We start from the raw sequence: 23,413 nt of genomic DNA, 5'->3' as shown, positions 1-23,413 counted from the left end.
GTTGCCTAGTCCTGTCCTTGTTTATCGTGATTCAAGAATTTCCTGTCATTTGTCTGTGGTATTTTGAGCAATAAGAGAGTATGACACAGAATGACATTACTGCGCAAGACCAAAGGAGAAGTTCCATAGCTGGTCTTTTCTCACCCTTTAACTTTTCATAACGACCATGAGGACATCTGGAACATTTGTCTGCCTATTTAATGGTAATCTGTCAAAAGTACTAGCCTTGCCTTGCCATTTTTTTCTTCAACTGCAGTTATCCGATTAACATCTGATGTTAAATGGTTTGGGATTTTGCAGGTCCAGCTTTCTGTTTGTTGTTGTGGATAATACAGCATGCAGCGGAATCACTTCTGCTTTCAGCTCCAGAGGTGGTAAAAGCAACAAACAGAGGGTCTGTAACGGTGCCTTGTCAGTATGACCTTCAGTACAAAGAAAACACAAAGTACTGGTGCAAAGGAAAGATATATGAGTTTTGCAGGATAGTGGTAAAGACACCAAAGAAGCGTTTTAACAACAGAACCTTCATTGCTGATGATAAGGAAGCAGGAGTGTTCAGTGTAACTATGACATCTATCAGACAAAGTGACGAAGATAAGTACTGGTGTGTCATCGCGACTTCTGGAAGAAATATCTTTACTGGTGTCAGCCTCCTCGTCTCCCAAGCAGGTAAACTTCAGCTTAAGACACTTTATCATCAGATGTGCTATTGCTGATTCAGTAGTTTCTTTCTTTGATTGCACAGAATAATCACCAAACTTAAAAGTTGTAAATGTAATCTATTACTACTCTAGAAAGGGCAGCTCGAGTGTTGTCTGAACCTTTCGGCTAAACTAGTTAAACAACACATTGTTTGCCTCACAATCATGTTGTTTGTGATCTGAACGACTGATTAAGTTTCTGAGAAAGATTCTTATAATTTTCAAATCTAAATGACCATTTGTGGTTGTTTCATCTGAGACACTGACAATTCATCAATATCTTAATCAAAGACTGATCATAATTGTGTTGTTTTTTTTAATGTTGCTCTACCACAGTGAAATATAACCCAACCACAAGTTGTACCTTTGATTTTCTTTTATAAGTGCTTCTAACTATAAGCATATGAGTCTGAGAACACCTTTTAAATTACACTGCTTGTCATCTAGTAGATAGTATGGAGCAGAAAATGACAGAAACTTGTATATAAAAGATGATTAAACTTTAAAAAACACTATATTGTATAAATGGTCATTTCTAATATTTGATTTTTTCCACTTTCAAATTAAATTTTTATTTCTCATTATTTCCATTAGATTATAAGATATTATGTTATTATTAGATATCAGATTGTTTCTTGTTCTCAACATCTGTTGAAAACACCTGATAACGCTCTGAACTGCTTTGTAATGCAGTTATAAGGGGAAAGTCAGTATTAATATCATGAATATCATTTACTGACTTTTAATGCAAAGTCTTCTTATCCACAGTGACAACCCCAACCACCAGCACACAAATTACTCCAATTCAAGATGAAAAAAGGTAAGAAGAGTCTAAGGATATTATACTGTTTGCTATACCATCATCAACTTTAAACATGTAGTAGTAAACATTAGAAAAATCAACTATCTTGTACAAAAATAGTAACAGATAGTAGTACATATAATGTTGTTGTTGTTGTTTTTTTAATCTAGTTCGTGGGTGACTCTACGTTGGATTCTCTTTATTTTAATGCTGTGTTGTTTGGCATCAACACATATCGCTGCATGGAGAATAAAGACTGCAAGGAAAATATGACTATGACAACCATTTTACCCTCAGAACTTATACATTGATGAATTAAAGTCTTACACTGTCATAATTTTAAAAAAGAAACATGGGTAAATTGGTATAAACATAATCCTACTAAAACTATTCTTCCAATGGATGTCCATTCAATGTGTGACCTGAGCTGAAAATAAACCAAATGAAAAAGAGGCTTTCAGACTCTTTTGTTTTTTCTAAGTATTTAAATGATTTAAATGTCATTCATTTTAATGTCAGTGCCTAAGATAACTTTAGGCTCAACTATTGAATATCCTATCAGCTTAAAATTAACAGCCCCAAATCCTAGAGGGCCCTTGGCTTTCACTTAATTTATTTGCAGATCTCATATGGGCGGACACGGTGATTGTTATTCTCTTTGCGATGAATCTCTGATATCTAAGATTTCTGTCAATATTGCACTCCAGAGATCTGAAAACTATGTGGAATAAAAATCTCTTCATATGCAAACACAGAGTGAACTATTGTGAGGAGCTCCTTCTAAAAGTCAAAACACTCACAATAAGTTGGTTGGATCATTAGGATCTCTCTAAATTTATTTAAGGATTCCAATAATATAGTTTCACGCTTGCTTGACTTTTGCTTCTTGCCCTCAGTAATACATAATAGTCTAATAGGTTACCTGGAGCTGAAATGTAGAGTTACTATCCAAGTTAATTTATGTAAACTTGTTAAAGTGATAATCAAAAGTGGATTACACTGAAAGTCCTCAAAATTTTTGCATATTATGCACACAAAGAAAAGCAGTGATGATTAGTGATCCTTGTCAAGCAGATTTGATTACCCTGGTAGTTATGGCTGTAAGACGTTGAACATCTATGACTGTTGTTCCTTGCCATTACACCCCTATACAATCTAATTCAATAACCCTGCATTTAATCTTATTTTATAGAAAAATATAATGTTCAGTTTATCTCAGAGGCATTGAATCATTTATTCTCTCACTGTGCTGCAATATGTGTTGCCTTTGATTTTCTGTCCCTCGTGCAGGTGGGGGTGGACAACAACATCTCTGAAACCTTTTTAACTGCAGATATCAGGTAATGTCGTAACATAACACGTGTTCCAGTAGCTATGCCAATGTAAAAGTAAGTCAGTATTCAAAATATCAGCACCATAGCACTAAAGCTGCCTTATTAATATCATTATTCACACCTGTGCTATTCCAGCTGTTTGTGTAAAATAATTTCTGTCATGAGAGAAAAAAAACACCATTCCCTTCATGTGTAAAAACGGACTATAAGGTTTAGGTGAAACATTTCTTTTTAGTCTTCTAGGAGGTATAACCCAGACCCAATAGCTATTTCAGTGCGCATGTGGGAATGTGAGTACAGTTTCGAGACAAGAAATACATTAAGAAATTGTTTAATGCAGTGGTTCTCAAACTTTCATAATGAGTACCACCTTATAAAAAATATGGCTCTTAAAGTACCACCCTTATGACCCACATTAAAGTACAGTAGTATAGGCCTATTTAACATCATATACAGTTTACATGAGACAATTTTATTTCTTATATGGATGTTATTTATTTTAATTGTCATAAACAGGATGTGACAAGTGATAATAATAACAACTGTACTGCATTAAAACATTCACAGCAGGTGGGATATCCGGTCTTTAAGTGATGACGTCATCACGTCATAAAGTTAGTGATCACTGTCGGCCTCTCTCAGTTTTTATCACCACTGTTCATTTTAAAGCTCAGTTTTTAAAACCTTACGATGTAACTACAGCCCAGCCCATGCAGCAATATATTAATAACTAACCTCGTATTGTGGTTCGATAATCTCAGTTGTTCTCCTGACTGAAGTTTGGTCCATTTACAGCATCCTGCCATGTGATTGCATTTGTCCCTAACCATCGGGAACCCTCGCGTTAACTTTATCCAGTGGAAAAAAGTTAGCATTCATCCTGGAGCTTCACTGTGTTTATATTATGCTAACTACAGCTGTGTAGCAAGCCACCACGTAGCACATATTATATACGTTATACGTTCGTTTTCTGTCTTCATTTATGTCGGAAGTGATAGCAGAACTGTACATTTTAATTTTTCAGAAATCCCTCAATCAGAACATGGTATATTATTTAATCTTTAACTTTTTTGGGAGACTTCCCACATACCACTAGAGGGAGCCCACATACCACCAGTGGTACGTGTACCACAGTTTGAGAATTAGTGGTTTATTGCAACACATCTAGAGTACTGTACAAACGTTTTCAGCCACCCCTTGTTTCATTTTATTCTGTTTCCAAGGACCCGCCTTCTCCTAATTTTTTAAAATTCTGTGCTATTGCTTAAAGTCTTAAGCAATAGCAAAAGCCAGGCTTTCCAAGGGTCTTTCAAAGTTCCAATTTAGAAATTAGATGTTTTGTTTCACATATTTTCAGAGGAATCCTTTTTTTTGTTTGATAAGCCACTTAAACACTGACATATGGCTCATTCAAGAATAAAAAAGGCTTTGAACTCAAGGGATGAACCAGTGTTGAGTCTACACATAACCAAAGGTGTGAAGCAAAAAAGTACAAACACTTTGTTATTGTACTTAAGTTGAATTTTCAAGTATCTATACATTACTTGAGTATTGATTTTACTAACAACTTTTTACTTTTACTCCCTACATTTTAAACAAATATCTGTACTTTATACTCTTTACATTTTCAAAGCAAACTCATTACTTTTGGTTTAACACATTTGAGGGGAGTTATTATTTTACAACACTGCAAGCCTTCAAACTAGGGCTGCCACGATTAGTCGACTAATCACGATTACGTCGACTATCAAAATCGTCGACGACTGATTTAATAGTCGACGCGTCGTTTGAAGCTTTGTAAGATCACAAAAGACGCAGGAATAAGTAGTAGGATTTAAGAGTGTAATAACGGACTGAAACAGAAGATGGCAGCACTGCATGTACAAGGATGCCAGCTGCCGTTAAACCCCGAAGAAGAAGAAGAAGGAGGAGTAGCTCCGTCCCAGAATTCATAGCGCAGCCCAGCTCAGTTTCCAACAATGGCGGCAGCTAGTTAGTTTTAATATTACTCTTATTATTCTTTCTGGGTCACAAAATAACTTTAACATATTTAACATGTTTTCAGGCGAGAATGTAGCTGTGTAAACCGCAAATATCTGCTCAGTTTATCAAGACACCACATATTTTCAAAAGCGCTCCGACGTCTTCAGAGACGTCTGTTACCCACTAGCTCGATAGCTAGCCGGGGGCAAGGCTCACTAGCGCCCGTGAGAACACCGGACTCCCGGCAAATCGTTTTCAAACCCACCGCGGTCTTTCGCTACTCAGGTTAAACGTATATGAGTCACTTAGATAACTTACAAATGTTATTGTTTGGCTTTTTTTTAGTATTTTATTTGTTCCTGAGTAAATCGGTTTGGCGGAGATTAAAGTTATAGGTTTTACACAGCAGCTAAATAAACGTCAAGCAGACAACTGATTATCAGAGGTGTGAGATGCTTGAGAATATACTCCGGGGTCCCGTTATATTTTAGATAGCAAGGAGCAGACAGCTGAGTTTATTAAACTCCACCGAAACAATCTGCAAATGTCATTAAAATTTAATAAACTATCATCTTGTCTTTATTTTTACTTGGCACATACCTTAAACACTTAAAGCTGTAAGCTAATGATAGTTATATAAGAGCAGATGCATGCTGGTGCAATAAGATGTACGTTTTACGTCCAACGGATGCATGATCTCATTAGTCGACTAATCGCAAAAATAATCGGTGACTAGTCGACTATCAAAATAATCGTTTGTGGCAGCCCTACTTCAAACTGATTTGAGCCTGAACAGTAACACGTGAAAGGCAGTTATGTTTGCGTATTAGTCACCAGGAGATGCGGCATAAAAAGAGATGAAAGATACAAAAATCTGTGTGTGCCATAGTCCGGGGTTAAAGGGGGATGGTGTTTTTATTTATATAATTTTTGGCACTACATCCTATAAACTGCAGCTGCAGTAATTCAGCATAAGATGAGCGAGCATAAAGGCGGTAACATCTTTTAAGTGACATAATCAGCAGTTCAGCTCATACTGGAGTACTGTTAACACTAGTATCTGTACTTTTCCCACCTCTGCACATAGCAGACAACATAGCAAAGAACCAATTTTAGGTTGTATTGCTAGATACTTAGTTACTAGTAACTAAAATAAATTACTTACTTACCAGTAGCCTGGTAAGTAAGTAATTTATTCAAATATCTTTGCTTTAAGATGATTCATTTTAAAAGGCATAAAATTTTAACTTGGCAAATTTGTTAACTGTATCTTAAAAACAAAACAAAAAATCAACAGCAGATGAACAGTATCTGAGATTATTTTTCTCAGACACTGTTATTACGAAAATGAGAAAAAAGAAAAAAAAACATTGCAAAGACTTGGTACAGGACCTGAGAAATGCATCTGGATTTTCAGCCTCATCCGAAATGTTCTCAGTGAAAGAGTTTGTGTCAAGGAGTCATTCTTGTGGAAGGGAAACTCGAAAAAAAGGCTGAGGTCTAACGAACTGCACAAGAACTGGGCACCAAAACCTCTGATTGGCTACAGCCAACAAAAAGCAGCCAATAGTCAGCACAATCTGGAGCTGAACACTCTTAAAACTGTAGAGATGACAGTGGACTTCAGGAGACATCCCCCAACTCTGCCCCCCCTCATCATGTCAGACAGCCCTGTGTCGACTGTGAAGATCTTCAAGTTCCTGGGTACCACCATCTCCCAGGACCTGAAGTGGGAGACCAACATCAACTCCATCCTCAAAAAGACCCAGCAGAGGATGTACTTCCTGAGACAACTGGGGAAGTACAGTCTTCCACAGGAGCTGCTGACCCAGTTCTACACTGCAGTCATTGAGTCTGTCCTGTGCTCCTCCATCACAGTCTGGTATGGTGCAGCCACTAAACAGGACAGGAGCAGACTGCAGCGGACTGTACGGGCAGCAGAAAGGATCATCGGCGCCCCCCTGCCCTCCATCCAGGATCTGTACCTCTCAAGAACCAGGAAACGGGCAGGGAAAATCATCACAGACCCCTCACACCCTGGACACAGACTTTTTGATCTGCTGCCCTCTGGCAGACGGTACAGAAGCCTGCAGACCAGGACCACCCGACACAGGAACAGTTTCTTTCCCCTCGCCATCTCCCTTCTAAACAGTTGACCTGTCACACTGCTCCCCACTGCCAGACTGCAACTGCACCTTATGTACATTTTGTAGTATTCATTCCACCTCATTTCATTTCTGTATTTTATGTACATAAGTTTAGTTATTTATAGTTGGTTTACACAGCTTTGTGTATGTATGTGTATGCATGTGTAATGTATATATAGACGTGTGTGTGTGTGTGTGTGTGTGTGTGTGTGTGTGTGTGTGTGTTTTACATTGCTGTGCTTGATAGCCACCATCTACCGGAACCAAATTCCTTGTATTTGTCTGCACATATACTTGGCCAATAAACACGATTCTGATATTCTGATATTCTGATATCCAAAGAAGAGCTTTAAATGTCCTTCAACAAGCCTAGAAAACTATTCATGAAGGCTGGTTAAAGAAACTGTAAGAATGCTTGCCTTAAAGAGTTGATGCTGTGTTGAAGAATAAAGGTGGACATATCAAATATTGACTTTCAAGCTCACTGCTGTTGCAGAACCTCTGTTTTGCCATTATTTCTGTATTTTCATGTATGTTTCAAGAAATTTCAATAAATCACTGCTCTGATTTCCAATTTTCCTAGCAAAATCGATGCTAATTAAATATAATAATCTTCTTGTTCATACGCATATCACAATCGCATGGTAAATCTTATGAAGTCATTCGGATACTGTGTCGTGTTTACCTCCAGGAGGGGATACAAGGTGAGAGGAATTTAAGAAGATGACATCATAACTTCTGCAGCATGAACCTCGCGCTTAATCTCGTGTCAAGACACTCAACAACGTGAGAGGAAGTCACGTTTCAGTGTAAAAGCACAGAAAGGAACGTTTGAAGCGTCATGCCTAAGACTTCGTGCATGATATTGAACTTATATACAAAGAAAACGCCTTAGAATAAAAATTTTACTTTCAGGTTTAGAGAACTAGCTTTTACAATGAATGGAGTTTGTAGCAACATGTAAATGTTTTACTTTGAAACTGTTGTCCGGGATTATTCCGTCTCGCTTGAAAGTCGTAGTGGAAGTCGCTACTCGCAGACTGGCTGTACCAAGTTGTTGCTCGCTGGTGCCAACGCCCGGCGAAACAGACTGCTAACGTTAGCTAGCAGAGACACAAGAGGGACACGGGTACGTAGCTAAAAAATGTAACTGGCATTTTGTGAAGTTGTGCAGTCGTCTGATTTTGTTTGTGAACTACGCTTTCCTATATTGACCTCATAGAAACTAACGGAGCGTTTGTTTACACCCTTACGTTATCCGACTGGCTGCTAAACTAGCTAACAAGTTAGCATTGCGTTAGCAGAGTTTGCTAAATGATGCGCAAACATGATTCAGTTGCCAGTAATTATTTAAGTAGTTATCGCCACATTTTGTGACTAATCTAAGAACTTGTTTACATACACTAAACGTAGGAAGGTAATTAAATGAGTAAGCAAGTCATTAGCTAACGTTAGCCTTCAGACAATGTTGTTGATAGCTGGGTGTGACTCTTAGCTGTTTAATTCTAGAAAACTCCGCTGTTCCACTTGGGTCCCATCGTCTCATTAAGAAGTTATTCGCAGTGGATACGACAGAACATTTGGATAACTTAACATTGTCTCTAGGTGTCTAAAATATTGAATATTGGCCTAACCTTCGTCAGTTATCACCTCCTCCTTGCAGGTAACGTGATAAACGTGATTGCCAGCAGCTTCAGAAAGCACAGAGATGCAGACTATCAAGTGTGTGGTGGTGGGTGATGGAGCAGTGGGAAAAACCTGTCTGTTGATTTCATACACCACTAATAAATTCCCCTCAGAATATGTACCAACAGTAAGTTTTCCACAAAAAAAAAATGTTTTCACTTCAATGTGCATTCAAAATATTCTGACATGCGACTTATTCTATCACAGGTGTTTGACAACTATGCAGTAACTGTAATGATTGGGGGTGAACCATACACCCTTGGCTTATTTGACACAGCAGGTACAATTCATTTTAGTTCCACTTTTAGTTAAATGTGTTAGTTTTATTTAGGCTGTCTCTTGGCAAATTATTTATTTATGTGTATGTGTGTGGTCTCTCCTTAGGTCAGGAGGATTATGACCGGTTACGACCTCTAAGCTACCCGCAGACTGATGTCTTCTTAGTGTGTTTCTCAGTTGTTTCACCTTCCTCATTTGAGAATGTTAAAGAAAAGGTACATGATTTTATTCTAAATACAGACTTTGTTTTTGTTCTTGAACCTACGTGCCCTGAGAAATTCCAAAATGGTCAAAATAATAAAGAACATGAAATAGTGATAATGAAGACACAGTTTTTTTATTGAGTTAAGTTACTTAAACAATGAAGGAAAAAAGGTTGTTATTGTGTGTGTTGCCTCACTCTAAAAGCAGATCAGATTACCACAGATAATGGTCCAAATAAGAGGTTGGGGGGGGTTTGTTTTGTTTTTTGTTTGTTTTGAGAACCAGACAACTCTTGCTGCTCCGTCCCATTTCTTTCTTTCTTTCTCTCTTTCTTTCTCTTCTCAGTCGCTGGATAATTTATACTTTGATCACTTAGGAACAGGTTTTGTTGGGAGAAATGCCAAGTCACTGATATGGATTAGACCAATACCTCTTCCCCTCATGTAGTGACCTCCCTCCATAGGATGTTATGCGGCCTAAAACAACTTTAACTGGTCTAGATAAGTAGAATTGTAAACAATATGCAATAACTTTAAAGATAAAAGAAAAATTTATTGCACACAGAGCAGAAACACTGCTGGACCCTGGCCATTATTGATCCTTTCTCATCCGCCATGGGTACTTCTAATGAGGATCATCCGGAGCCATCCGTGGTGTCCAAGGTTATGACGAGCATAGTTTAGTAATAGTAGTGATGGTTCTAGTTTTATTATTGTGATTTTTTTTTTTTTTTTTTTTTTTTACCTAACACTGTCCTGTAGCTAATATCAATTTGGACTGAATAGAGTCTCACATTTCCACATAACCTCACATCACGTTGATACTCGTGCAGCTCACTCACACGCACTAATTTTAATGAAATGTGAAATATGCAAATATATACATAATGTATGCATGTTTTGTTTTTGTTTTTCTCTCTCTCTGTTTCACATGTTCTTTCTTTTTTTCCTGTCAGTGAACTAGGTTATAATATTGTGCTGGGGTTTCAAGACTGTATTTTTTTTTAAAATCTTTTACAATCTATTTTGGTATGTAATTCAGCCATACATGTTATGTAAAAATTAAGATAATATGGTTTGGTTAACACATTCTCTTCTGAAAACACAAAACCCAGCCTTAGGGAATCTAAAACTACTGTACTCCTACCGCTGATTCTAAGCCTGGATAAATGGGAGTTTAACAGCAGGTGTAAAATCTATGCCAAGTAAAAATGTGGACCAAATTAAAATGTGACGACCCCTTGTGAAAATAATGGAGAATTTGAAAGTGCCTATTTTAATTTTAGAATTTTAGAAATATCTGGTTAGTTTGTGGGTTTATTTTTCTCTGTGGTCCTCCAATAATAGAAAAGTTTATGAAAATGCAGTGCATTTTCTGTCAGTCATGTGAAATAATCTGTAAATCCCTGTTTTTGATGAGTTTTTGTTTTCTCCACCAGTGGGTTCCTGAGATAACTCACCACTGTCCCAAGACCCCGTTTCTGTTGGTAGGCACTCAGATCGACCTGCGTGATGATCCGTCTACAGTGGAGAAGTTAGCCAAGAACAAACAAAAGCCAATCACTCCTGAGACAGCAGAAAAGCTGGCTCGTGACCTTAAGGCAGTCAAATATGTTGAGTGCTCTGCTCTAACACAGGTAAGATCTCTCATTACACAATACACTAAAAGCTGCTCTAACAAGCATGTTTCTGAATGCAATCTCTTAACATGGGTGGAATTGCTTTGCTTTATGTTTTGCTAACACCACTTACCTAAAAACGCCCATCTAACACTGTGTACCTGTCTTTCTTCCTCCTTTTCCTCTTGCTGTAGCGGGGATTGAAGAACGTATTTGATGAGGCTATCCTAGCTGCTTTAGAGCCCCCCGAAACTCAGAGAAAGAGAAAATGCTGCTTGTTCTGATGTCTTCTCGAATCTTGCTTTGCCTCTCGATCATGTGCTGCTCATTCATTGTAAACAAATGTCTGTTACTAAAATAACCCCCATGCTGTTTCAAACTTTAAACTTCTGTACCCATTAACCTTTTCCTTTGTTTCATCTGTGCTTTCTTTTCAACTAATCTCGATAATTGTCCATGCTGCCTAATGACGATGGTGCCAATCTTTAGTTCTTCACCTTGCGGACAAGTCTGTGTAACCTGACATGTCTTTGGGGGGTGGGGGTTTGTTTTTGTTTTTGTTGGGGTTTTTTGTTGTTATTTTTAAGCAAACATTCCCTTATATCAGCATTGAGCTCATCCATTGTACCCTATTTAAGCATCAGTGCTACTGTCTTTGACAGTAATATCTCTTCTTTCTTTTTTTTTCTACTGCAGCATCAAAATTTTCACAGGCTTTTGTCTTTAAGACAACTTGATCACGAGGAGAGACTTGTATAATGTTATTTCAATAAATGAAAATTTTGATTGCCCTGCTCCATTTTTACTCAGCTTTCTTTTGCGCTCACATATTTCCAGAAAATGGCTCTGTTTTGAATATAAATGTCTTGTTTCCACAGAAAGGATTAAAGAATGTGTTTGATGAGGCAATACTGGCTGCCCTGGAGCCACCTGAACCTAAGAAAAGACGTAAATGTGTTCTGCTCTAAGTTTCGTCGCAGTCTTCACACCAGTTTCCAAATCTAGGTTAACAGTACTGAAGAGGTTTTCTGCACAAGCACATTCCACTATAAGTTGAGATATTTTTAAATATTACCCTTCTCACATACTTAACCTTAAAACATATTTTGTGTAAGACTGATACACTTTGTCATAATTTGATGCCATTGAAATTTTGTACACAATGTGAACACTGAATGCTGACACTTAAGGAAATTCTAAGGAACACTTGGAAGCAATGTTTTGGTTTGGCCACATTATCTTTGCAGAGGTTTTCTTGCAAAAGAAGTGATTATGCAAAGACATTTTTATAGCGCTCCTGTTTCAAGAGTCCTATAAAATAGAGCTTTAATAAAGTCCCTTAAAGTTATAAAATGTTTTCCAAACGCTTGTTTAGGGAAAGCTCCACTTAATCTTCTCAACATAGTCTTAAGGTAAATGTAAGAAACCTAAAGAAATATGGAACTTCTAGGGTATGGTTTTACCTTCGGTCTGATAAAAGTGGAAAATCTATTTCACTGTTACTATGAGTTTGAGTACAACTATATCCCAGTCATGTGCTTTTTCTGACAAGTATCAAGGAGACAATGTATGTCCTCAATGATCATCAACAGATGGTAAATTTAAACTTTGTGGAAGTATAACTACTCCTAATGCTTGGCCAGTGACCTATATTGTAAACTGCGGCACCGTTAACAGGTTGAGATCCTGTGGAAGTGATTAAATGACTTAACTGATAATTATTGCCTTTGACTATCCATTCCTAGATTGTGGGCTTGCATTTAATTTGTAAATGTAGTGAAAGTAACTCATAACTTATTGACTGAAAATTTGTATGTCACTGATGAAAGACTGAAAGAACCTTCGCTGAAATCACATTAACCAGAATATATTTCGCTCTTATTTTTATTCAATTTCACAATAAAGTTGGGAATGTATTTTTGTTTGTAACAAAGCTTCACAATAAAGCAGTATTATTATTATTAAATCCTACTTTGAAAATTTCATGTTGTCATGTTATTAGATGGTTTAAACTTGAGAACCTGCCTATAGTCACATACATACATTTGAAATACCAAAGACATCAAAACAGATTATTCAGTCATTTTCAATACAAATTTGTATTATCAATAAGGCATTACAGGTCAATGCAAACATAATTCTATTGCTGGTGAGCCAAATAACACTTTTAAAGTATTACAATAGAATTCAGATAAACCCTCGCAATCCGAGAGGTCAGGTTCTGGCTTTTGTGTTATCCTGGTACCAAACTATCACTTATTCTGGCATTATTGCCTCAAATAATGAGATCACCCACTGACGCCTTCATGCAACTACAAATATGTTCTCACCCTAGTTTTAAAGTAAATGAAGGAAAGGTCAGATACAACCTTCGAAAAGCCTGAGAGCAAAGCTGTAGTTTTTTTTCAGGAATTGCAATAGCTCTTTGGTATTTAACCAACCTCAGCACAAAAATATGGTGATGTTAGAGATTTTATAGTAAATATCCCTCATTGTGGAGTTTGTAGTCACTGTGGCTACATTACATGAAGAATGTTTCAAATGTTTTCTGCAAGCCTGTTTAGATTTACACATGTGCACTGGTGGGGGAATAAAAGACATGGCACAAAGTAACTGTAAAGCACAACAATACACTTTGGTGAACAGCTATACAGTATATGGTTTAATGTGTTAACATTTAAGCTCACATTATCATTTCCAGTTCTCACACTACAAAATGGAAAGTAAGAAAGGCAGGTATCTTTAAGGCAAATGCATAGGTTTGGTTTAGAGCTGTAGCAATAATGTAAACTAAGTCACACGCTGCCTTCCAGACAAGCAAGTCAAGGTACACATTAACCCTTTCATGCATGAATTAGGACAACCTCAATCATCATCAACCTCATCATTTTTACTTAAGTATTTTTATTCATCTTTAGGCATGAAAAGATGAATAAAATATTTAAGAAAAAAATCCTGATTGAGGTTGTCATAATTCATGCATGACCGGGTTAAATAACAATAATTACAATGAAACATGTCATACAGCTATAGCAACATTAAACGACCAGTGGGTGGCAGGGTATGGAGTGACACATCAGTGTCCAATGCAGTGGTTTATGTGCAAGTATACCATCAACACTGACATAAATACAAGAAAACAGCCTTTGAATAGCTGTAGTGACCACTATACATGAAAGGGTTAAATCACTGGATACTCAGTCATCTCATATGTGCAATGGAATAGAAACATAAATCGTATACAAATCATATTTGCATATTATCTGACAGAAACCTCATATAAAGCCAGAAGGACAGGTTTTGTCCCCAATAACTGTGTAGACAGTCTAAAGCAAACCAATCACTCAGTGGAAGTAATTGTTCCTAGTTCAATTAAACTGATGTGCTTGTGTCTGAATTAGTAGATGTTTTCATAAATGCCTGAAAATTTCAAGCGTCCCATTACATCTGGCATAAAGGTAATACAGCATTTCCATAAGAAACATCAAGAAATCACAATGGAAAAACAACAAGAAAATACAGTGGTGGTAGTTTAATGGTCTGGGGCTGTTTAGCTGCCTCAGGACCTGGAAGGCTTGGTGTGGTAACCATGGAACCATGAATTTACCAAAACATCCTGAAGGAGAATCTCCTGCCATCCATTCATGACCTCAACCTAAAGCACACTTGGGTTCTGCAGCAGGACAATGATCCAAAATACGCCAGCAAGTTCACCTCAGAATGGCTTAAAAAAACAACAACAACAACGAAATGAACACTTTGGAGTGGCCTAGTTAAAGTACGGATTTCAATTCGATTGTGACACAACCTTAAAAAGGTGGTTCATGCTCAATCAGGAAGGGGCAAACACTTTCTCAAACCAGGGTATACATGTAATAGCTTTCAGATCTACATTAAGTCATGCTTCTCATTGCACCAAAAGGTCTCATGATGATATACACACACATATACAAACCTTTCTATTCCAAACCTTGTGCACATACATTAATCACATCTCCAGAAACGCGAATGGATGATAAGTAAGATGTAAGAAGATAATGTGCAATTGTAGGCAAACTGTCAAAATATGATGCTAACTGTCAATATAATATCATATGTCAATATAGTCAAAAAAGTGTTATATCCATTTTGTGGGTTTAAGATGCAAAAACATCTAAATTAAAAGCAGGTTAAATAAGTTAAACATGATTAGTATAATTTCAGAGAAAGTTAGTAAGCACACGTTAAATGAATCACACCGACTAAATATGTAGTCTATGTGTCCAGTGTTGGAAATAACTCAACAGAGCTGCCAGTAATGTGAATTCCGAAATGTCCTTTCCACCACCTTAAATTCTTCCCTCCATGGGTAAATCGAATGTATCTCACTCCTGGTCCATATTTATGAAACACACTGTTAACCTTTGCTGTATTTTTCACAGTAAAATACCACAAAATGCCCAGTAACTTACTTGAAAACATTTCTACAGTTAATTACTGTAATTTGCTATGCATTATGGGTATATTAAGGTTATTTACAGTAACTTACTGTATTTTTTAAAATTGCGGTAGTAGTTATACCTACCGTTAACACATTAGCAGTAGTGCTACTGTATTATGTGGTTTGAATGGTTCATCATACTGTTTGTGTATTTTTACTCTTTCAGTGGTTGGTTGCAATAGTGCATTACATTTTAACTCTTTCACTGCTAACCATTTCCAGATTTTCCTCCAACCTATGCCATTTGTCAGTATGATACCAGTGAAAGTATTATGGTTTTGACTTTTTAGGGGACTTGCCTGTGTGTAAGGTCTCCTTGTAGGGAAATTTTATAAAGCAAGGTTCTCCAAATCTCTCCCAAAATTCTGTGTTTTCTTAATTGACTTCCATTCCTATGTAAAGACTATAAGGTTAAGTACAAATAAAAAAAAGCAGAATTCACATTGTTGCATCTCCATCACTTATCTCTGATTAACCCTGAACAAGATTCACACTTCCTTTTGTTAATTTTTTTACTTGCCACTATTCTGTTGTTGGATTTCACTTAGGCTGTTGCTGCTGTCTGTTTTTGTGTAATTTTGTACTTGTGACAAGTAGTGAATAAAGTTATTTAAAAAAGACGCAGAAAGGCGAACTTCAGTCAGTGGAGAATATTGTAATAATTTGGCGGAGGCTTCTCAGTGGAGCAGTAACTGAATTGCTCATTTACTGAACGTGCAACATGTACAGAACTCTTCTGGGAACTAGTCAACCCAACTTAGTGAAACACACACTGAATGCATGCTGGCCCCGCCCACCTACCTACCTCTACCAACCACCACTCCATATCCTGACTGACATGACCTGTGATCCAGTGATTGACAGGAGAGGAAAGACAGGCCAACTTTGTTAGCTCTTCGTTAGGATATGCTCGAGAGGACAAAAGATTTTGCACCTCGTTATTGTTGGACCTCTGTGTGGAAACTGCAAACAGGACGCCATAAGGTAATGCAAAGGACTCTCCTACCTAACATACTCGTTTATTAATTTTTAAGAGCATATATATTTTTTGTGTGTGTGGGGGGGAGCGGGGGCTTAAACTCAGTGTTAGCTTGGTCGAAATAGCACATTAGCTGAATTATTCTGGAAAAAATAGGTTGTGTGTGTTTTTTTCTTTTCTTATTTAAATATATATTTAGATATATATTTTCCACGGGGAGGGGCGAGGAACACAGGCGCAACACAGTCTTTGTCTTTTTCCCGCCGAGTGTGGTGCATTGTCCTCCTGCGCTTCTGTTCTATGACTATTGAGAAGCTGGCTACGCTAACAGTGGCACATTTGGCTTCAGCTCTTTGAAAGACAAGACAAAGCAGCAGGTAAAAATACACATTTAATGAGAATAAAGAAAGACAACTTTTTTTTGGAAATTTAGAGACTGCTAAAACAATCTTATCCAGTTTTGAGCTTGCTCATGTAGGTTAGCCTGCTTTATTTAATTTTGTGTGAGCTGCAGTACACAACATTAAAAAGTTAATATAACATTAGGTTGGTGGCCCGAGGAACTCCAACCTAAGTTTAATATTTATTATTTTATAAGTGGGAAGGGGAGCATGTTTTTTTTCCTTTAATACAACGTCTTCCAGGGTCTTTTTCATAGGAAAACCATGTAACGTCTCTGTTAGGTTGGTCAAAAGAGCAATTAGTTGAATTATTCTGGAAAAGATGGGTTGTGTGTTTTTTTTTTTTTTTTTCTTTCTTTATTATTGTTAAATAAATGCAACATTAAATTAACAATTGTCTCTCTGTCTTTTCCCGCCCAGTGTGGTGCATTGCTGTCCTCCTGCCCTTGCTGGCCGCGCTGACAGTGTGATGTAGCCTCAGTTCTTTGAGAGACAAGACAAAACAGCAGGTAAAAAGACATATTTAGTGAGAATAAAGGTAGACAACATTTTTTTGGAAATTTAAAGACTGCTAAAACAATCTAACCCAGTTTTGAAGTTTCTCATGCAGGTTAGCCTGCTCTAATCTCAACTGTGGTTTATTGTTTCATAGGTTCCATTTAAAAAGCAAGACAGTGTAGTGGTCTGTAAATTAGTCGCAGTTAGTTGCAGTGCCATTGTTAAGGGGTTTAACGTCAGCTTGACAGACCCTCCAAAATTTTTCCTCCAGTGTTTCAGGGTCTGCATGGTTTAAGTTAATAACATTGATCTATAGATAGTTTTTCTTTTAACTTTTTCACATTTTTTGATACAACCCAAGCAATGTAGATCCCTTCTTTAATAATAGAACAAACAGATAATATATTGAGATGTTTTTCAGTCACTGTTGTGTTGTTGCCATGCTCTTTGCAAATTAAAAGTTAAGTCAAATTCACACACATGCAGCCATGTACAGGTGTAAATTTTGTGGTGTTTGTAGTTCAGAATTAAGACAATTTTGTTATCATATGAAGAAACATCAGCACACAGCTAATTAACAGGGGTTTGTCTGTTTTATATTGTATAAAAATAGAATACACACAGTTTGCTGCTGTTTCTCTTATTATTTATTATACACAATGACCAACAGGAAAAAACAGCCTAACATTTCAGCACAGCCCAAAATGCCAAAACATTAGGCAGTTTTTTCCTGTAATTGATCATAATTTTCATTACATAATAAATAATAAGAGAAATAGCAGCAAACCGTGTGGATTCTATTTTTGTACAGTGTGAGGCCTGCTATCCAGCATTCTTGTGGAAACCTTATTTGTAAGGGTGAGCACATTGTCTTATTGGACTCTTGTCTGTTTTTAGGGAATAATTTCATGTCTGCAAGCCGCTGGATGATCAGTTTGGAGGGCAAGGTATTGAGCCTGAGCAGATGCATGACTTTGGCAGCACCTTTGCTGTCTTCTTTGCGTCATACTACGTTTTCAACCTTGAGTATCAGGAGTCAGCGTCCATCACACTGGAGATGATACAGAGGTAAATACTTTAAACCATTAAAGCTTACACCATTTAAGAATGAAATATATGTGATAGCTTGACTACAGTTGCAGAAACATATTGGAGATTGCTGTAATGTATGTTTTAATTTTGAAATTAAAGCAGCCTTTTTTCCGTTAAAAGGTTCTTTGTGAGGATCAATCCAGACATGGGAACAAAATGCCCTGCAAAACTTGGTACAAGCCGCAAGACAGGTCGTGTCGTAAAGAGGAAGGTTACAAGCATCAGCCCTCGGATCACCACCTTCCTCCAGCGGCTCTCTGGAGGACTTCCAACTAGGTAAGAATACAGAGAGGATAATATCTTTTACATAGCTGATAATTATATACAGTTAAGCCCATAATTATTCATACCCCTGCCAAATTTTGACTTAAAGTTACTTTTGTTCAACAAGCTAGTTCTTTTTTGAGCAGAAATGACACAGGTGTCTCCCCAAAGATAATAAGACGATGTACAAGAGGCATCATTGTGGAAAAAATATTTCTCAGGTTTTATTTATATTTTAGCAAAAAGTATCATGTCCAGAATTATTCATACCCTTCTCAATAATCAATAGAAAAGCCTTTATTGGCTATTACAGCAATCAAACGCTTCCTATAATTGCAGACCAGCTTTTTGCATGTGTCCACAGGCATTTTTGCCCATTCATCTTTAGCAATGAGCTCCAAATCTTTCAGGTTGGAGGGTCTTCTTGCCATCACCCTGATCTTTAGCTCCCTCCACACATTCTCAATTGGATTCAAGTCAGGACTCTGGCTAGGCCACTGCAAAACGTTAATGTTGTTGTCTGCTAACCATTTCTTCACCATGTTTGCTGTATGTTTTGGGTCATTGTCGTGCTGAAATGTCCACTGGTTCCAGAGGCCAAGTTTTTCTGCAGACTGCCTGTTGTTGTTGTTGAGAATCTTCATGTATTGCTCTTTTTTCATGGTGCTGTTTACTGTGATTAGGTTCCATGGTCCATTGGCTAAAAAACACCCCCAAAGCATTAGGTTCCCACCACCATGTTTGACAGTGGGGATGGTGTTCTTTGGGTTGAAGGCTTCTCCATTTTTATGCCAAATGAAGGCAACATCATTGTGACCAAATAATTCAATTTTTGTTTCATCTGACCATAACACTGAAGACCAGAAACCTTCTTCTTTGTCCAGATGAGCATTTGCAAAGGCCAAATGAGCTTTTGCATGCCTTAGAAGTGCCTGGAGAAGTGGCGTTTTCCTTGGTCTGCATCCGTGGAACCCAACAGTGTCCGTTGGACTGTCTGCCTTGAGACATTGCCACCAGCAGAGCCCAGATTCACCAGAATGGCCTTGGTGGTGATCCTTGGATTCTTTTTCACCTCTCTCACTATTCTCCTGGCCAGCACAGGTTTCACTTTTGGCTTCCGACAACGTCCTCTGAGATTTTCCACAGTGCGGAACATCTTGTATTTTTTAATAATACTTTGCACTGTAGCCACTGGAACTTGAAAACATTTGGATATGGCCTTGTAGCCCATTCCTCACTTGTGAGCAGCCACAATGCACAGCTGCAGGTCCTCACTGAGTTCCTTTGTCTTAGCCATGAATGTCCACAGACCACCTGCAGAGAGCTGCTGTTTTTCACCTGTTGAGTTGATCAAAACAGCTATTTCCAATTAATCAGGGTAATTAGGATGCTTTAGAACAGCTTTGACTATTTGGAATGGTATGGAACTTTGGATTTTCCCAGAGACTGTGACAGTTTGTAAAGGGTATGAATAATTCTGGACATGATACTTTTTGCTCAAATGTAAATAAAAGCTGAGAAATATTTTTTTCCACAATGATGCGTGTTGTACATCATCTTATTATCTTTTGTGAGACACCTGTGTCATTTCCAGTCAAAAAATAACTTGCTAGTTGAATAAAAGTAACTTTAAGTCAAAATTTGCCAGGGGTATGAATAATTATGGGCTTAACTGTACATACTGTACACACATCCATACAACAGTATGAATGATCTCAGACAGATGTGAACAAGTGAATAACCTGAGCAAACATGAATATTGATGATGTGTCTTTGACAGGTGGTGATGAAGACTACGCTGAACCCGACCATCCTGGTAACGGAAATCTAAATCCCATGTCACATTCTGTTTCCTGGGACCCACTGATAATTATTACATTTTGTAAATGATTTTTGTTTTACAAGTGTAATAGTTTATTTAATGTTCATGCTCGTGGGTTTGTCCTGTTTTTAGTGGAATGAAAAACTGTTTTCCTTAAAAAAATCAGACACAGAAAGGTGAAGGACTGTGTAGTTTTCATGTACGCTTCTATTTATTTTGGTTATTGACATTGTTTTTATTCAGTCGAAAAATGTTTTTCTTGTTAAAAAAAATTATCAACAATAAATGTTGGTTTAATTCACTATTCTGAGACTACTTTATTGAATTATATTGTTTTTTGTAAATGTTCTTATATTGAATATGAATGTTAATATTATTTTATATGCTGTAAAACACAATTACAGTCTAAACAAATTATACTGTACACAATTACAGTGTTATACCATAAACCACATTTGCACTACAGTGATACTATAAAACTAAATCACGGTAAGTCTTTCTAACTGTAAACCACGTTTACAGTAAAGCTGCATTACCACAAACAACATTTATAGTAAAGCTGTTATACTGTAATATATGTTTACAGTAAAGTGGTTGAACTGTAAAACATCACAACAGTAAAGATACTGTAGATCAGTAATTACAGTAACTTACTGGCAATAGTGTTGCCAGTAAGTTGCTGTAAAAATACAATAAAATGTCTAACAGTGCACATGGGTAATCTGAAAAACAAATAATCAGTCAGACAAAAGTTGTCCTTGGGTTTTCATGCAAGCGTTTTGTTGTCATACCTGTTTCCATTCTTCATGTCCCGCGCCACGGTAAATAGTCTCAGGAGAAAAGATCTCAATAAGCTTCTTCTTTTGATCCAGCAACTCCACCCGGATTTCATAACTGCCGCCACAGTCGAAACGTGTTAGAATCCTAAATCAATAACACAATACAATGAAAAACATCAAGAATACCTTTTTAAAATCTACACCATATTTGATACACAAACATATATCAATAATCAGTTCATCTTAGACTTAACTTTATGAGTATAAACTCTGCCTGGTGAGCCATATGTTTAATATTTAAACCTCAAAAACCTGTAATGACACAAAAACTTCTAATTACATAGTACTTAGTTCGAGAAATAGATTTTTTGTATTTTTTTTTTGCATTTCTTTTAAAGTTTGAACTTACTGTTACTTTTTGTAGATCGTGAGGTTTAAAACAACTTAAAAACGTAAAAAGAAAAAGAAAAAAAGAAAAACAGTAACTCCGCCAAAGTGCCTATTTCGGGTCACTTTTTCCGATCCCAAGCCCGGATAAAGGAGGAGGTTTGGAATTGTGACATTAAAAACAATAATTGCTGATTGCTAAATAAATTGAATTTATATATCTAAATATATTCTAAATGCTTTAACTTTAACTTTAATGGACTCTTACGTCTACATTCAGACGTGTGCTGTAGTAGCTGCTGAGGACTTCTTCGGCGGACTTTGGTCTGAGTCCGAGCTGCTGTGACTTTCATCCATAGTGCTCCTCTTCATGTCTCGGCTAACGGTCCAGGAAAATAAACCATTAAAAAGCTCGGTCCTCTGCCTGTGTAAGCTTAACGCAAAGGAAACGAAATGTGAAACGGAGCTTATGCAGTTTGGAGGTAAGCTTTTAGCTCGTCCCATTTCCCATAAGTTAAAACCCATTTATTACCCATTTATTATGTCATCCATTTATTAGAAAACGTGATAAACGGCAGATTCTAAACTTTTTTCTTTTTTTTCTTTCTTGCTCCTGATGAGATGGCGGATGGTCTCCTCCCAGACGTGGACTAAAGCATCTGCCAACTCCTGGGCTGTCTGTGGTGGATGAAGCGAGATGTCCCAGATGTGCTCAATTTGAATTCAGCTCTGAGGAACAGACGGGCTAGTCCATAGCATCAATGCCTTTGTCTTGCAAGAACTGCTGACACACTCCAGCCACATGAGGTCTAGCATTGTCTTGCGTTACCGCACCAGGATATGGTCTCACAAGGGGTCTGAGGATCTCATCTCGGTACCTAATAGCAGTCAGGCTACATCTGGTAAGCACATGGAGGACTGTGCAGCCCCCGAAAGAAATGCCACCCCACACCATTACTGACCCACTGCCAAACTGGTCATGCTGGAGGATGTTGCCGGCAGCAGAACATTCTCCACGGTGTCTCCAGACTGTCACATGTGCTCAGTGTGAACCTCTCTGGCAAATGCCACACGCCCTGCATGGTGTTGGGCTGTAAGCACAACCCCCACCTGTGGATGTCGGGCCCTCATGCCATCCTCATGGAGTCTGTTTCTGAAGATTTGAGCAGACACATGCACATTTGTGGCCTGCCAGAGGTCATTTTGCAGGGCTCTGGCAGTGCTCCCCCTGTTCCTCCATGCAAAGGTGGAGGTAGTGGTCCTGCTGCTTGGTTGTTGCCCTCCTACGGCCTCCTCCACGTCTCCTGATGTACTCGCCTGCCTCCTGGTTACGCCTCCATGCTCTGGACACTACGCTGACAGACACAGCAAACCTGAGCCACTTGTCTGGGTTGTAGACTCCGTCTAGTGCTACCACTAGAATGAAATCACCGCCAGGATTCAAAAGTGACCAAAACATCAGCCATAAAGCATAGGTACTGAGAAGTGGTCTGTGGTCACCACCTCCAGAACCACTCCTTTATTGGGGATGTCTTGCTAATTGCCTATAATTTCCACCTGTTGTCTATTTCATTTGCACAACAGCATGTTAAACTATTTGTCAGTGTTGGTTCCTAAGTGGACAGTTTGATTTCACAGAAGTGTGATTGATTCACCTTCTTCTTCATCACTCACTGTCACTTCTAAGTATATGAAGGAAAAGGAAAAGTGAAATAAACCCTTCAAAAGTGCCTGAGAGCAAAGCTGTAGTTTGTTTTTTTCCAGGGATTACAAGAACTACAAGAACATCAACAAAAGAAAACTGTGGTGATGTTAGAAGTTTGTAGTCACTGTGGCTAGATTACATGAGGAAGGTTTTAAATGTTTCATGTTGTATGCAAGCATGCATTGATTTACACATTTACACTTGGTCTCTATATAGTGTCAAGACCAGGAAATAAAAAATATAGGAACAAAG

At 37.7% G+C, this 23,413-nt stretch overlaps 2 protein-coding genes and 1 long non-coding RNA gene across 4 annotated transcripts; all 3 read left to right on the top strand.

Moving 5' to 3' along the window:
- On the top strand, positions 1 to 1,974 carry LOC100697751 (CMRF35-like molecule 3). The gene is made up of 4 exons (XM_003438944.5): positions 1 to 203; positions 301 to 669; positions 1,470 to 1,521; positions 1,674 to 1,974. The coding sequence occupies exons 1-4, from the start codon at positions 167 to 169 to the stop codon at positions 1,774 to 1,776; spliced, it is 561 nt and encodes a 186-aa protein (XP_003438992.1). The 5' UTR covers positions 1 to 166; the 3' UTR covers positions 1,777 to 1,974.
- Positions 1,975 to 7,777: 5,803 nt separating this feature from the next.
- LOC100697482 (cell division control protein 42 homolog) lies at positions 7,778 to 12,736 on the top strand. Of its 2 annotated transcripts, none has more exons than XM_003438943.5 (6): positions 7,778 to 8,096; positions 8,631 to 8,780; positions 8,861 to 8,933; positions 9,038 to 9,147; positions 10,575 to 10,772; positions 11,633 to 12,736. In XM_003438943.5, the coding sequence occupies exons 2-6, from the start codon at positions 8,676 to 8,678 to the stop codon at positions 11,720 to 11,722; spliced, it is 576 nt and encodes a 191-aa protein (XP_003438991.1). In that variant the 5' UTR covers positions 7,778 to 8,096; positions 8,631 to 8,675; the 3' UTR covers positions 11,723 to 12,736. The 2 variants fall into 2 exon arrangements, with proteins under 2 accessions (XP_003438991.1, XP_005448611.1); XM_005448554.4 differs by lacking the exon at positions 11,633 to 12,736 and adding an exon at positions 10,949 to 11,553 and having other exon boundaries at positions 7,780 to 8,096.
- Positions 12,737 to 15,158: 2,422 nt separating this feature from the next.
- LOC109196079 (uncharacterized) lies at positions 15,159 to 20,605 on the top strand. Its single transcript, XR_002057544.2, has 5 exons — positions 15,159 to 16,218; positions 17,035 to 17,123; positions 18,010 to 18,180; positions 18,325 to 18,480; positions 20,249 to 20,605. It is a non-coding gene; the product is annotated as an uncharacterized LOC109196079 (long non-coding RNA).
- The last annotated feature ends 2,808 nt before the right edge of the window (positions 20,606 to 23,413 follow it).

Source organism: Oreochromis niloticus, linkage group LG20, assembly GCF_001858045.2.
Source record: "Oreochromis niloticus isolate F11D_XX linkage group LG20, O_niloticus_UMD_NMBU, whole genome shotgun sequence".
Taxonomy (NCBI): domain Eukaryota; kingdom Metazoa; phylum Chordata; class Actinopteri; order Cichliformes; family Cichlidae; genus Oreochromis; species Oreochromis niloticus.
The sequence above is the reverse complement of the archived record's forward strand: the minus strand, read 5'-3'. Positions and strand labels throughout refer to the sequence as shown.

Bases quoted from the DNA above. Each gene is read 5' to 3' on its own strand.
- LOC100697751 (XM_003438944.5), top strand. From the start codon at position 167: ATGAGGACATCTGGAACATTTGTCTGCCTATTTAATG. The intron at 670-1,469 runs GTAAACTTCAGC...TCTTATCCACAG, and splicing joins CCTCCTCGTCTCCCAAGCAG to TGACAACCCCAACCACCAGC. The intron at 1,522-1,673 runs GTAAGAAGAGTC...TTTTTAATCTAG, and splicing joins CCAATTCAAGATGAAAAAAG to TTCGTGGGTGACTCTACGTT.
- LOC100697482 (XM_003438943.5), top strand. From the start codon at position 8,676: ATGCAGACTATCAAGTGTGTGGTGGTGGGTGATGGAGCAGTGGGAAAA. The intron at 8,781-8,860 runs GTAAGTTTTCCA...ATTCTATCACAG, and splicing joins CCTCAGAATATGTACCAACA to GTGTTTGACAACTATGCAGT. The intron at 8,934-9,037 runs GTACAATTCATT...GTCTCTCCTTAG, and splicing joins TGGCTTATTTGACACAGCAG to GTCAGGAGGATTATGACCGG.